Below are 14,558 nucleotides of genomic sequence, written 5' to 3'. Positions count from 1 at the left end.
CAGTAGAGGCTGGGGTCGCATTATAAAGGTGGTAGGCCTTTCAAGCTTCCCTCTCAAGCACTGTGCCCCTCCTGGAGAGGAAGCGTGACAACTCCTCCCAGGATGTGCTTTGTTTCTTGCTGCAGAGAGCAGAGGCTCTCGACCCAGTGGTCCAGAAACATGTCTGGTGTTGGCAGGCGCTTAGTGCAAGTTGGAGACCACACCAGGGTTGGTAGGTTTTCAGGGGGCACCTCTAGGTACATTGTTTAATAAACCCAACACTGGCATCAGTGTGGGCTTATTAAGAGGAGTTGTTTGGTACCAAACAATCCTGAATTCAGAGAAACCATCAAGGTGCTGGGGAACTCGAGTTGTTGAGTTTACAGCCCATGTATTCTCTATGGCTTCCATGGAACTTAAAATATCTAAAAATAGACTTAAATATGCAGGTATGCCCACACAAGTCATATAGTGCACCCTGTCTTAGGGCTTGTAAGGCCTTCTAGAGGGGTGACTTACCTTTATCTTAGGCAGTGCTGGTTGGCATGGGACGCAGGCAGTGTGCCATGTTGACTTAGTTATTTTTCATTGCACCAGGACATGAAAGCTGCAGTGGCATGGCCCAGGGGACCCTCTTCAGTTCCCATCCTCTAGACACTAAGGGTACCATTTGCTAGGGACTTACAGGCAACTGAAGTTGCCGATTGTGGAACAGTTTTAGGGAAGAAGCACTGGCACATGGAACGTGGTTGGCTGGGACCCTGTGCACTAAAATTGAAACCACATCAAATACCAGGTAAAAAGTGTGAGCTAACCATGTCAAAAGAGGCGCTTTCTCACAGCTTCTATTTCATACAAACACAATCGAAAACACATCATTTTCAATGCAAAAACGTGGGGGGCTAACCTTATCAAAAGAGGCATCTTCCCACATTACCTCATAGGTTCCCCCTGAAAACATGACAGCCTCTGGTGTGTTGGCTGACTGGTCTCTACCAGCCTGCCACCAAGACAGATTCCTGACCTCCCAGGGTGAGGGCATTTGCTCTCAGGAGGTCATAAAAAAAAGCCTGCATAGGAAGAGGGTATTCACACTCCATCCCTCAGGATGACGTACTGATTAGCTCTCCTATGCTGGTGAGCTTCAAAGAAGCTCCTGCCTTGATGGCGTGCTGGCCCTCCTCACGGGATAGGAAACCAACCTCCCTTTGTCCAGAGTCCTTTAAAACCAGGACAGCCAAGAAATTGGCTAGTCAGCTAAGCGTACCCAATCCCATGCTAGTACAGGTGGCCTAATCTGCTGTGGGTACGACTTGTCAGAAGTGGCCATCTTTGTGTTGGCCGCACACAACTCTGGGACAGGGTAATGCCCACCTTCCACAGGAGTCCACGAGCGGTGTTACCACACTGCATTCAGGCTCTGAAGGGCTAGGGTACCACTTCGATACCGTTGGCCCACTTTAATTAGGGCGACAGGTGCAGTGGTGTCTTCAGGCGTCTGCTTTTTCAGGAGTCCTTCCAGGAGTCTTTGGATGCCTGCAGGATGCAGGGAAGCAGGTCCGCTACTTCTCCGGAGGTCTTGATCCTGGGTGAAGGTCTGGCAGGTCTTCCGGGCTTTGGGAACTCCGCAGCTGAAGGACAAGTTGGCTTTTGGCGCTATTGGTGAAGGTAGTAGGCAGGCCAGCTGAGTTGGCTTCAAGTCAGTTGCTGGATCTTCAGTTCTTGCAGGATGCAACTCTTTACACCCTCCTTCTTCTTTCAGGTCAGTAGGATCTGAAGTTTCTGGTGCCAGGAGCTCCTCTAAATACTGAATTTAGGGGTGCTGGGGAGTTTGGGATAGTGTTCAATAGTTAACTTACCCTTGGGGGTCACTACACTTCCGTAGGTATAACCCTGTTCCAGAGTTACTAAGTTTGCCACAATCAAGCTGGCCAAATCTGCAAAGTCGTGTCCACTTCAGTTAGCCCACCTTAGGGGTGGTAGCCTGGGGGTGAGCACGACCATGTCAAAAAGGGCTGCTTTCCTCAATGAGGCATATCACATGTGACGAGAAAGGGTGAGGCAATTAAGTAATACATTTGGTTAAAATTGGTAGTGAAAGGAGGTGAACCATTTTTGGGTGGAGTGGCTGAGGCCCACTTAAGAGCAGAGCTATCATTGGAATCTACTGGCCAGCATCACTTTTGTCCACACATATTATCACCTAGTACCTCTTTCCCCACAATTAGATGAGAGCCCAGCAGAAATAGACTGCTGCAGAGATGCATGTATTGACATTTCTACAAAGACGGGTGGGGTGACGATTACAGAATGGGATAACATCATCCTGGTGATCCAAAATGGATTACAGAGCTACAATACTATTCTCTAGCTCCCTACACCCAGTCATGAAGATCACACCAGAAAGACTGAGGGTGATGGAAGGGGAAACTGTGTGTCCATACATGAGGTTTTTAGTGGGACATGCCATTGGTAAAACAGACAGACCTGTATATGAGGGATTGCACTGCTTATATTTGATAGTAATTAATTTGCAATGGAATAACAAATGTAATACTTATGTGGCGCCATGTTTATCAAGAATGTATCAAACTATATGGTCTAGTTAAGTTAAAAGGTTTGTTAATATATTTTTGAGCTTTGTACTTGTTAAGATACAGCAACAATGGCTACCACATATCCAATATGCCAATTCATGTTTCCTGACACCACCTTCTTTAATATGCATACAGATAGGCATAAACTACAAGAAAAAGGAAGTGTTATTAAAAAACAGTACCTCTTCCCCATCACAAATATCTATCATCTCCCCATATATTTTTCTTCCCTTTCTACACATCATAGCTATAACACCTGACTTAACGTTTTCTTTTCTCATACATCTTCGACTCTGTGAACATTTTGCTCACCTCGAAAGTGACTCTTATTTTAGATATTACTCTCCCATAGTTTTTTCTTTCTTCCCTTCTGCTCTCGTCCTTTACCCGTCTATATTCCTTGCACACAATGTCTACTATCTTGTTTTAAATGAATCTATTCCATTGCAGCACCGCATGAGGCCAGAAATTGCTCGACTCCTGACACCTCATATCTACGAAGAGCTGACTAACCACCCGTCTGTGCTGAAGTATGACATGATCAAGGTGAGTATTCACCTGGGCCACCGAATGGTCATAGTGTGTGTGTGAAATGGAGGTGCATCATTCCTCTTACCCATCAGTTGGTTATCATATCAAGCAGCAATAGCTGAGGTGCAGCCTAGTTGCTGAAGGAAGTCAGGGCTAAATTAGATTTTGGTGGACAGGGTACTCTAAACCAATGGTATGCCACTCTATTTAGACACTCACCTTTCTGACGGCGATGCTACCATCTTCTCCAGTGTCGAAGCTTACGCAGATGGGCTGACTGATTAGGGGTCCATCATCCCAAAGCTTTTCAATGGAGAACCTGCTTTGGACACACAGGCTGCAGGCGTCGCACCAGAGCCTGCAGGAGGGAGACCAGTGACAACAGAGGTAAGTAGAGATGTAGGGGGTCGTAGGGGCACCGTCAGCTTGGCTCATTAAGGCCCAGGGGCTTCGGGTGAGGGGTGTCTTTAGACATCATATTCTTCTTACCGAAGCCTGTCGCGGTCAGGGTGAGCCTCTGGATTCAGGTTGCAGGTGTCATCATGGAGGGGCTCAGCCAATGCTGGACTTGAGGTCGGGATCACTGGGGAACCTGTTCTGGGTCCATGGGCCACCTGGACACAGGCCGGAGGCATCGGGTGCAGAGTGGGCTTGACTCTCGGTTCCGGAGGGCACCTGAGTCCTTTGTGTAGGTTTCTTGGGGACAGATCCGCTCTCCTTGAGAGTCTCTGATCTATGTCGAAGGGCAGGCAGTCTTCCTCGGGATCAGTAAGTCGCTGGCTGCAGGACAGGTATCGTCTTCTTTTGCAGGGTCTTGGAAGCTGGGGACATGCCAGTAGGGCTGGGGCCAAGTCAGTAGTCGTCTTCAGACTTCGCTGCACGGCATCTTCTTCGTACTTCTTCTTAGTTCGGCAGGAACTAGTTTCCAGGTCTGGGGGAGTCACCTAAATGCTAAATTTAAGGGCGTTGTAGGGTGTTAGCAGGTAGGGCCAGTGGGCACCTTACCTGGGATGGCTACACCCTCAATCAAGCCATCCTCCTGAGGGAGGGGGGCATAGACCTAGCCCTGATTGGAGGGGTCTCCCCATCTTCAAGATGGCGGGACTGAAAGCTGTGCTTCACCTTGCCTCCCCCGCCTTGGGGTTGGAGTTGGCAGAGCTGGGCACACCTCCTATTCTCTTAAGCTTTCCAGTCGGTTTTCCACCCCAAAAGTAGGGGTGTTGACCGTGGGCTGCCATCTGCTGCTAGCAGCAGATGTAGGGGGTCACATTACAAAGGCGGTAGGCCTTTGAAGCTTCCCTCCCGAGCATTGTGCCCATCCTGGGGGTAGACAGCTGTGACACCTCTGCCCAGGATGTGCATTGTTTCTCGTCCCTCTCGACCCAGGTTTCCAGGAACATGTCTGGTGGTGGCAGGCTGCTTACATTCAGTCTGTGACCACACCAAGATTGGTAGGTTTTCAGGGGGCACCTCTGAGGTGTCCTCTGAGTACATGTTACAATTACTCCCACATTGGCATCAGTGTGGTTTATTGAGAGGAATAGTTTGGCATCAAACACTCTTGTGTTCAGTGAAGCCATCATGGAGCTGTGGAACTCGAGTTGTCCAGGTTCCAGCTCATGTACTCTCTATGGCTTCCCTGGTACTTACATCATTAAGGATTACACCATAATATTGTAGGGGCATATCTGCTCTGCAGACATACCCACACCTGTGATATAGTGCACCTGGCCTTAGGGCTGGTAAGGCCTGCTAGAGGGGTGACTTATCTATATCTTAGGCAGTGCTAGTTGGCATGGCACACAGGCAGTGCGCCATGTCGACTTTGTCATTTTGTCTGCCCCAGGCCATGCATGCTGCAGTAGCAGTCTGCCTGGCCTAGGTGAGGGGTCCCTAGGGGACCCTCTTCAGTCCCAATGCCCTAGGTACCCAGGTACCATTTACGAGGGACTTACAGGGGCATGAAGGGCCAATTGTGGAATCGTTTTTAGGGAAGAAACACTGGCATAGGGGACCTGGTTGGCAGGTACCCTGTGTACTACAATCAAAACCACATCAATTACCAGGCAAAAGTGGGGGCTAACCATGTCAAAAGAGGCGCTTTCAGGCAGCTTCTATTACCTACAAGCACACATCGACAACAGAAGTAGGTAAGCACAGAATGACTGCTTCACAGCAGCGATAGCTTCACAGAGGTCTTGTTGTTTGGTCTCACAAATGCTCTCAGTGTATCTGCTCTGGAAAGTGTCGTTTCACACTCCACCTGTGTTTTTATTTTTGTTTTTTTACAGTTCAGTAAAGATATGAAGACATATTTGTTTCTTTCAAGAAGTATCTAATCAACCAAGATGTGCTACCATCATCATCATCTTAGCTCCTTATGTGTTTAAGAATTCCATTTCTGCTCCTTTACAACCTTGGCTATACCAGATTCCGAACTGCCTATGATCCTTCCCTCCCCATCTCTTTCTGAATTTGTTCAGCATACATTGGCCTTTTGTAAGGTCATGTAATGTGTTTGCATGCATAGAATTTGTGATGCTACTTCCACTGTGTTACTGCTCAGTTTTTAGCTGTTTTAGCTGTGATGTGTGAAGTGACGTAAACTGTATGAACACTGATTCCTGGACAATTAATTGTGTTCAATGACCACAAATGTGGTATTATCAAGGACCCTGCTCTGGTGCTGCATTAGCTCTTTTTCTGCAACGTGCCTGTTATAAGGAGGAGGTAAGGGTTGCAGTCTAGTGGTTGGACCCCTCCCGCCCTCCCAGACTACTTAAGGGTGGGGAGCCACCCTTCGTGATAATTCCATACTTCTCCCCTGAGGCGGAAGCCGGGGGATCTTGCTCTACTCTTTGTGCAATTGATTAGTCGTTATTGAATGCAAATAGCGTATTTTTAGAAACTGTACATATTTTAAAGCGTTCTCTTTTAAAACAAACCCCTACCTCGGCGCGAGACTAGCGTCGCTCCGAGGCTCACCACAGGCTCTTCCTGCCCACAGCGCTGCTGTTACCCGGCGCTGCCACTTACTCGACCCACCTCAGCCGCCATATTGAGGAGGTAAGGGTTGCAGTCTAGTGGTTGGACCCCTCCTGCCCTCCCAGACTACTTAAGGGTGGGGAGCCACCCTTCGTGATAATTCCATACTTCTCCCCTGAGGCGGAAGCCGGGGGATCTTGCTCTACTCTTTGTGCAATTGATTAGACGTTATTGAATGCAAATAGCGTATTTTTAGAAACTGTACATATTTTAAAGCGTTCTCTTTTAAAACAAACCCCTACCTCGGCGCGAGACTAGCGTCGCTCCGAGGCTCACCACAGGCTCTTCCTGCCCACAGCGCTGCTGTTACCCGGCGCTGACACTTACTCGACCCACCTCAGCCGCCATATTGAGGAGGTAAGGGTTGCAGTCTAGTGGTTGGACCCCTCCCGCCCTCCTCCTTCTCCCCTCGCATATGCATAAGAACACCAGACCACCCAGTCCGCGCAGCGGGCACGCCGGTGGCGCGCCAAAGGCAAGCCCGTCTGCGCCGGGACCGGGCCAAGGGCCCTAACCCCTGGCCAGCCGCACACTGACCAGAACCTGGTTTACTCACATACATCCTTAATGGACCTCCGACCATCGCGTGCCCCTAGCTGTCTAAGGTTGGATCCCAAACTTGCTCTACAGGAACTCACTACGTTCTGCTCACACTGTAACAGCTCAATACCCATAAATACACTCTCTGCTCCTACCAATCAACAAATTATCTCCAAAGACGACACGATTGTTATGGCTCTTATTAATGCGCGCTCGCTATGTAAGCACAGCCAGGAAATAGGGGATTTTATCACCGATTACAAAGTAGACATTCTTTTTGTCACTGAAACGTGGACCGACGATTCTTCGGAGCCAGATCTAGCAATCGCAGCACCAAACGGATACAAAGCCTACCGTCAGGATAGAGTGCGAAAAAGAGGAGGTGGCCTAGCTATTATAGCCAGAGACCGGTTCACAGTTAGAACTGCACCTATCCCATCCACATCATGTGAAGCGCTGCAGTTTGGAATCAAGCTCACTGCTCTATTTAACTTCAAGGGGATACTGCTTTATCGCCCCCCAGGAATGAGGACAGGTTTCCTCGCTAATTTAAGCACTATTATGGAATCATTAGCCACAGAAAAGTCACTCACGGTCCTAGGCGACTTGTATTTTCACTTAGAACTAGTCAATCACAGTGACACTTCCACCCTTATTGCAGACATGGAAACATGGGGACTAAAACAACTAGTGGCCTCTGCTACTCATTCGGCGGGGCACACCTTAGATGCTATATTCTCCAATGTTGATGGTCTGCACATATCGGATATTTTACCGATGCCATGGACCGATCATCATGCTATACTTAGTAAAATTACAATTAATACCCATTCAAGTATGGAAACGATCTCAACTGATCTAGGTTCATTCAAAGACTGGAGGAACATAAACCATTCCGATTTGAAAACTCAGTTGGACTGTACCCGTCCACTGGTGTCCACTGACACTAACGTGGCAACACAACAATTCCAGAACTGGCTTGGCCATGCCACCAAGCTTTCAGTTCCCATCAAAACCCTATCCAGAAATAGATCCAAACCGACTGCGCCATGGTATACCGAAGAATTATGACTACAAAAACAAAGTAATAGGAATAAGGAAAGGCTCTGGAGGAAAACTTATGATATGGCAAGTAAGACATGTTATAAAGAATCCCTGGCGCTTTATAAAGCAATAATCGTAAAGACGAAAAAACTATTTTATTCTGAACAAATCTACAAAGCCAAAAACTCAAGCAAGCAACTATATGAGATCACTAAGACACTGTCAGGCAATGCCCCCGATCTTACCCCCCCCCCCTTCACAAGTAATGTGCGACGCCTTGGTTAAATTCTTTTTTACTAAGGTGGACGACATATACCAAGCCTTCACCTCCAAACCACTTACGGTTAACGCTACCTCCCCCAGCATGCCTCCGGTAACTGTTTTCACCGGCTTTCAAGCACTCACAAGTGACTATATAAGGACCGTTGTTTCAACTATCAAAACAGGCTCAGCTCTTGATCCTTGTCCTTTCTCAGCCCTTCCACCAGTGATGGATTCCATCATTCCAGTGCTTACACAAGTCTGTAATTCCATACTGCTATCCAGGACATATCCGAATTGGCTAAAAAATACCTTATTGAAACCCTTACTAAAAAAACCTAACCTTGACAAAAACAAATTAAAAAACTACAGGCCTATTGCTAGTCTCCCTTTCTTAGCTAAAGTGGCCGAAAAGGCCATGAATTCTCAATTATCGGAATATATTGAGAAACACCGGTTGCTGGACGACACACAATTCGGCTTCCGGAAATATCATGGGACCGAAACGGCCTTGATTAAAGCCGCAGATGACGTCAGAGCAATTCGGGACCAAGGTGGGACAGCAATTCTAGTATTGCTTGACTTATCTGCAGCTTTCCACACGGTCGACCATAAGATCCTGGTCGACCGTGTCGGAAAGCTGGGCATCTGTCACTCTGCCAGAGACTTGCTTATTTATTTATTTATTCAAAGTTTTATATAGCGCGAACAAGATCCTTACAGATATCAGAGCGCTTCACATAGACAGGGTAGGGACAGTAGGAATGAACAGAGATAATGGGAGCAGTGTAGTAGTCATTAACATGGTAATAATAATAACATACATAAAACATATCAATATACAATCAGGTAAACAAGTAATATAAGACAGCACAAGTCATTGATCCCACTACAGGGGTGTTCAGGTACACCTTGGGTGTGTGGATGGCTTATACCAGTGTTATAGTATAGAGAGAACACTGAGTGAGGGCAACGGGAGAGTGGATCAGTAAACCAGCGTGTATCCTAGATTGGTCGGTAGACGGGAGTAGCGTAGTAGTGTCCCCATCATGTAGAAGTATAGTGCCAAAGGACAATGTGAACAATGGTACAAAGCAATGCAGAGTCTCTGATCCAGCACCTATGAGGTTCAGGAGATCTTGGCCAGAAGGATGGTTTTCACCTCTTTCTTGAAGAGTGCAGTGGAGGAGATAAGCCTGGTTTCAGGGGGGAGCGCATTCCAGATCCTGGGTGCCATTCCTGAAAAGGAGCGCTTGTATGTTTTCTCTTTCCGGAATCTACGAGGTTTCAGGAGTAGATTTTTTGTACTTCTATTGGATCTCGAACCTCCTGATATAGACAATTTTTGAGCGAGGTAGTTGGATGCATTGTGGTGCACGGCCGCGTGTGTCATAACTGCAATTTTTAGCTGTATTCTGGCTTCAAAAGGCAGCCATTTTAGAGACTTTAAGTCTGGGGATATATGCGAATGCTTTCTTGATAATGTAATGAGTCTCGCGGCAGCGTTCAGGGAGGCTCTTAAGGGTGCTGTTGTGGATAGCGGGAGTCCGCTGAGGGACACAATTCCGTAGTCTATTCGAGGGATGACTAAAGCTTGTACAGCAGTTTGGAAGTCTTCGGCAGGGAGGAAGGGTTTAATTTTCCTCAGTGTGTTGATTTGGAAATTAGCTGCTTTTGTGGCTTTGCTAACGTGCTGCTGCATGTTGAGCTTGGCGTCGAGAGTGACGCCTAGGGATTTCGCCGAGTCCACGATTGGGACCAATCGGCACAACTCTCGCTGCCATGTGGGGTCCCTCAAGGCTCATCCCTTAGTCCGACACTATTCAACATCTATGTGTCGGACCTTGCTAATGTTATTAAAGCACACGGGATGATCCTAACCTCCTATGCGGACGACACGCAATTGGTACTGGGCATTAAAGGTGACGGAGGAAAGCTGGCACAAGGCTTCCAAAATGGAATGCTGGAAATCGGACACTGGATGGCAACAAATTGCCTTAAGCTGAACTCAGGAAAAACTGAGGTAGTTATTTTTGGACCCCTCTCACCAGCTTGGTCACCATGCTGGTGGCCATCAGCCTTTGGAACACCTCCCACGCCGACAGCTAAGGTCAGGAATTTGAGAGTCATATTTGATGACGGCCTCAATTTCATGGATCACGCAAATAAAATAGCAACCACGGCCCATTATAAGCTTAGAATGATTAGAAAAATCAGCCCCTTCCTCCCAGAGGCAGCAACCAAAACTTTGGTCAGCTCCTTAGTTCTATCGTCCCTCGATTATTGTAATGGCCTATTCCTTAACGCCCAGGTCAGGGTCACGACGAAGTTACAGTCCATACAGAACGCCGCAGCACGCCTGCTTTCCGGAACGCCCAAATTTCAGGCCATATCCGAAACTATTAAGGAATACCACTGGCTGACGATCCGGAACAGAATTAAGTTCAAAACACTCTGTATAGTGTATAAGGCACTCAACAATCAAGGACCTCACTTTCTGAAGGACCAACTGAAACCCTACACACCTTGTAGACAGCTTCGCTCTACCACCCTAAACCAGTTAATTATCCCACGAACCAAAACAGTGTCTTGGGGTGACCAACGCTTTTTAGTGGCAGCACCCAAATTATGGAATACGCTGCCTAAAAACATCAAGCTGAGCCCTTCACTCCTTCAGTTCCAAAAACAGCTAAAGACATGGCTGTTTGACCAATAACTTTCATCAATTCCTTTCAGCTTTTAACACCCACTTGAAGTTTGCGAATTGCTTAGCGCCGAGACGCCTGCGGGTATTTGTTCGCGCTTTATAAATGTCAAAAATAAATAAATAAATAAAATATATGGCTGTTATGCATTTAAGAGTTTGCTGAAAGGACCAGACCTCTCTTTTGGTGTAGAGAGTTCTGAGGCCTAGAATTATCCAAATGCTTTGTTTGCTCTGAAACAGTGTAAAGCTGTCTGTACATAAATATGAACCCTTAATATCAAAGAGTCAAAATGAAAACAAGTTGTACTAGCTGATTCACTTCTTTCATAACTTCTCTCTTGTTTTGCTTCCAGGGGGTGTCCTCCAACCTTTTCTTTGTGGAACATGACTTTCCGGAGCATGAGATTCCAGATGGAAAGAGCCACCAGAACCAGCATGAAGCCCACTTTGTGGTGGAACTTTGCAAGTATTTTCTGTGCCAGGATTATCAGCCCTCTCAGATCACCATCCTCACCACCTATACTGGACAGCTATTCTGCCTTCGAAAACTGATGCCCGCTAAGACATTTGCTGGTGTGAAGGTGCATGTGGTGGACAAGTACCAAGGCGAAGAGAATGATATCATTTTACTGTCGCTTGTCCGTAGTAATAAAGAGGGGAAGGCTGGTTTTCTCCAGATTTCTAATCGTATTTGTGTGGCACTCTCCAGAGCGAAGAAAGGACTGTACTGCATTGGGAACATGGGCATGCTGGGAAAGGTACCTCTGTGGAGCAAAATCATTCACACATTGCGAGAGAAAGGCCAGGTGGGAAAAGCACTGCTTCTTTACTGCCAGAACCACCCCACTACCAGAACATTGGTGTCCAAGGCAGCTGACTTCCGCAGTGTGCCAGAAGGAGGTTGCAGTCGTCCCTGTGAATTCAGACTTCGCTGTGGGCATGTATGTACCCGTGCATGCCACCCTTATGATTTGGAGCACACAGAGTTTCAATGCATGAAACCATGCCAGAAGATATTGTGCGATGTAGGCCACCGATGTCCACAAGTCTGCTTCGAGCCTTGCGGGGACTGCGTTGTGAAAGTACAGAAGGTCATCCGCAAATGTGGCCACCGACAGCAGGTGCCCTGTTCGATGCCTGTAGAGGACTTCTGTTGTCAGAAACCTTGTAAGAAGCTCCTCCGGTGTGGGCATGAATGTGGCAAGGTCTGTGGGGAAGAATGTGAGGAACTATGCCCACAGGAAATCACAGTGACGCTAAAGTGTGGACACACCCAGCAGGTGAAGTGCTGGACCAAGCAGGACATAGATTACGGTATGCCAGTAAAATGCAACATTAAGTGCCCTGCTACCTTGGATTGTGGCCATCCCTGCCCTGGTTCTTGCCATACTTGTTATGAAGGACGATTTCATGAACATTGTAAGCACAAATGCAACAGTCTTCTGATATGCTCACATGAGTGTCAGGAACCATGTACTAATGAGTGTCCTCCATGTCAGAGAATATGTGAGAACCGTTGTGTCCATAGCCAGTGCAAGAAGAAGTGTGGTGAGCCTTGCGCCCTCTGTGTGGAGCCTTGCGAATGGACATGCCGGCACCACCAGTGCAGAAAGCTTTGCTCTGAGCCATGTAATAGGCCCCCATGCAATGTCCCGTGCACCAAGATGCTGAAGTGTGGGCACCCATGCATTGGGCTCTGTGGTGAGCCATGCCCTACAAAATGCCGTGTGTGCAACCATGATGAAATCACCCAGATTTTCTTTGGCTTTGAGGATGAGCCTGATGCGAGATATGTGCAGCTGGAGGACTGCAAACATATCTTTGAGGTTAGTGGCTTCGATCACCATATGAACAACAATGGAGACGAGCAGGAAACATTTATCAAATTAAAGGTTTGTCCCACTTGCCAGACCCCTATCAGGCGGAATCTAAGGTATGGCTCTCTCATCAAGGAGCGACTGGAGGAGATTGAAAAAGTTAAGGTGAAACTGCGGGGTTCGTCTCCTGAAATATTTGAAAACAGACAGCGCTTGCAGTCACAGCTTGCTAAAATGAAGGATATTCGTAGAAATATTCCCATGGAGTACAAGATGATGGAAGAGAAGCTTATGTTGACTAATCTATCTCTCAAGGACCTTGAAAGCTTGGAGAACATGATGGTCTTTTATGAAAGGCTGGGAGGCTTGATGAGCTCCATGAATAAGATGGATGTGGATGAGAAACCAGGGCTACGCAAGAGGCTAGCTGAAGTTCAAAGCTGGCTGGAGAAACCTCGGTTAAGCTTTTCCAAACAAGAACTCTTAGACCTTCAGAGTGAAGTGCAGCGGTTGACCTACCTGGTGGATCTTCTCACCAGATGCAAAATGGCAGCTGGAAAGATTAATGTTACTACCCAGAGCGAGGTCAATAAATTACGCCAGGTTCTGGAGGCCACCAAGCATTTCACAGAAGATGAGGAACAGCTGGTGAAGGCAAAACTCAAAGATCTAAAGTCTGTCCTCCCTTGTTCAGGTCTGGGGATCAGTGATGAAGAGCGGGTGATGATTGTTGCAGCTATGGCCCTCCCAAGGGGTCATTGGTTTAAGTGCCCCAACAACCATGTATACCTGATCACAGAGTGTGGTGGGGCAATGGAAACAAGCAGATGCCCAGAATGCAGTGCAGAGATTGGGGGGGAGAACCATGCCTTAGTGCCCAGTAACCGGCTAGCTTCGGAAATGGATGGTGCTCGGCATGCGGCCTGGTCTGAGACGGCCAACAACATGTTCAACTTTGATGGCTTGAGATAGCTGGTTTAGGGCAATGGAAAAAAATCCTAGCGATGGCTAAGAATCCAGCATTATATTAATAGCTATACTTAATATTTGTGAAACAATCTTCCTTTTTATCCAGCTGTTTTAATCGTTTCCATGCTTGCTGATGCCAGTTTTGGAAAATACCTCTTTCACAGACACTATTTAATTTAAAAAATGTGTGTGTATTTTAATCTCTCAGCTGGAATCAAGATTGGGGAGCGGTTTATTAAGAGTTTATGTGGTATGGAATGTTTTATTTGTGGAAGCGATGGGGCTTGACAAACACGATTGAATAGACAATGATTTTGTAAATGCGCTATCGAGACTGGGGAACAACATCAAGGAGGGTCAAGTAAACCCCTTCGATATCACAATTTAGGGGTGTGGGGGATAGAAAGGGAGACATCACTAATAACGGGCAGCAGTTGGCCAAAGCATCTATTAGCTCTGTGCGGTCTCTAAGTGGTAATTATCTCTCTCTGCCTATCTTCTGTTCAATGTGATGATGTTCCTCTAGTTTTTGCAGTGCAAGGAAAGGATGCATTCGTCAATGACATATGGGTTGTAAACCTACCCCCATCCCCCCTATTATTGTGCCGTACTTAAAACTCTTTGCCCGGTTCTCCTCTTTTATCATACTGGACTGATTTGTACACTCCATAATCTCAGGACCTTTTTAATCTTCCAGTTGTCTTGCAAAGGGCCCTCTTTGCAGGTCCTTTACAAGCACTTACCTGAATGATCCTCTGTGTTCTGTACTATGCACTTTAGAACCAAATGGGAATGAATAAAGTAGTTCCTAACCAGAAGGAGGGTGTGTTTGCTTCTTTTTTTTTCAACTCTGGGTTTCAATCAATTCTATTGATTCCCACATCACTTTAATATTTCATCCACTTTCAAGACTAGCTTTCCTTTAGTTATTGGACTCCAAGCCTCTGTGTCATCTTTCATTTCAGTTTCTCTCCCCCCTTCTATTGGGTACTGTGAAGCACTGACTCGCATAGTATGACAGGTCTCCAGAAAGACAGACCCTTTGTGAAAGCAAGCAATTGAAAGACT

At 46.9% G+C, this 14,558-nt stretch overlaps 1 protein-coding gene across 1 annotated transcript in view; it reads left to right on the top strand.

Moving 5' to 3' along the window:
• Window positions 1-14,308, top strand: part of ZNFX1 (zinc finger NFX1-type containing 1) — a 115,329-nt gene extending 101,021 nt beyond the window's left edge. Inside the window, exons 13-14 of the mRNA XM_078651884.1 lie at window positions 3,027-3,122; window positions 11,058-14,308. Coding sequence (XP_078508010.1) covers window positions 3,027-3,122; window positions 11,058-13,493 — 2,532 coding nt within the window. The 3' untranslated portion in view covers window positions 13,494-14,308. The remainder of the gene's footprint in view (window positions 1-3,026; window positions 3,123-11,057) is intronic.
• The last annotated feature ends 250 nt before the right edge of the window (window positions 14,309-14,558 follow it).

This window comes from Lissotriton helveticus, chromosome 7 (assembly GCF_964261635.1).
Source record: "Lissotriton helveticus chromosome 7, aLisHel1.1, whole genome shotgun sequence".
Taxonomy (NCBI): domain Eukaryota; kingdom Metazoa; phylum Chordata; class Amphibia; order Caudata; family Salamandridae; genus Lissotriton; species Lissotriton helveticus.
Note: the sequence above shows the minus strand (reverse complement) of the source record. Positions and strands in the feature narration are given on the sequence as shown.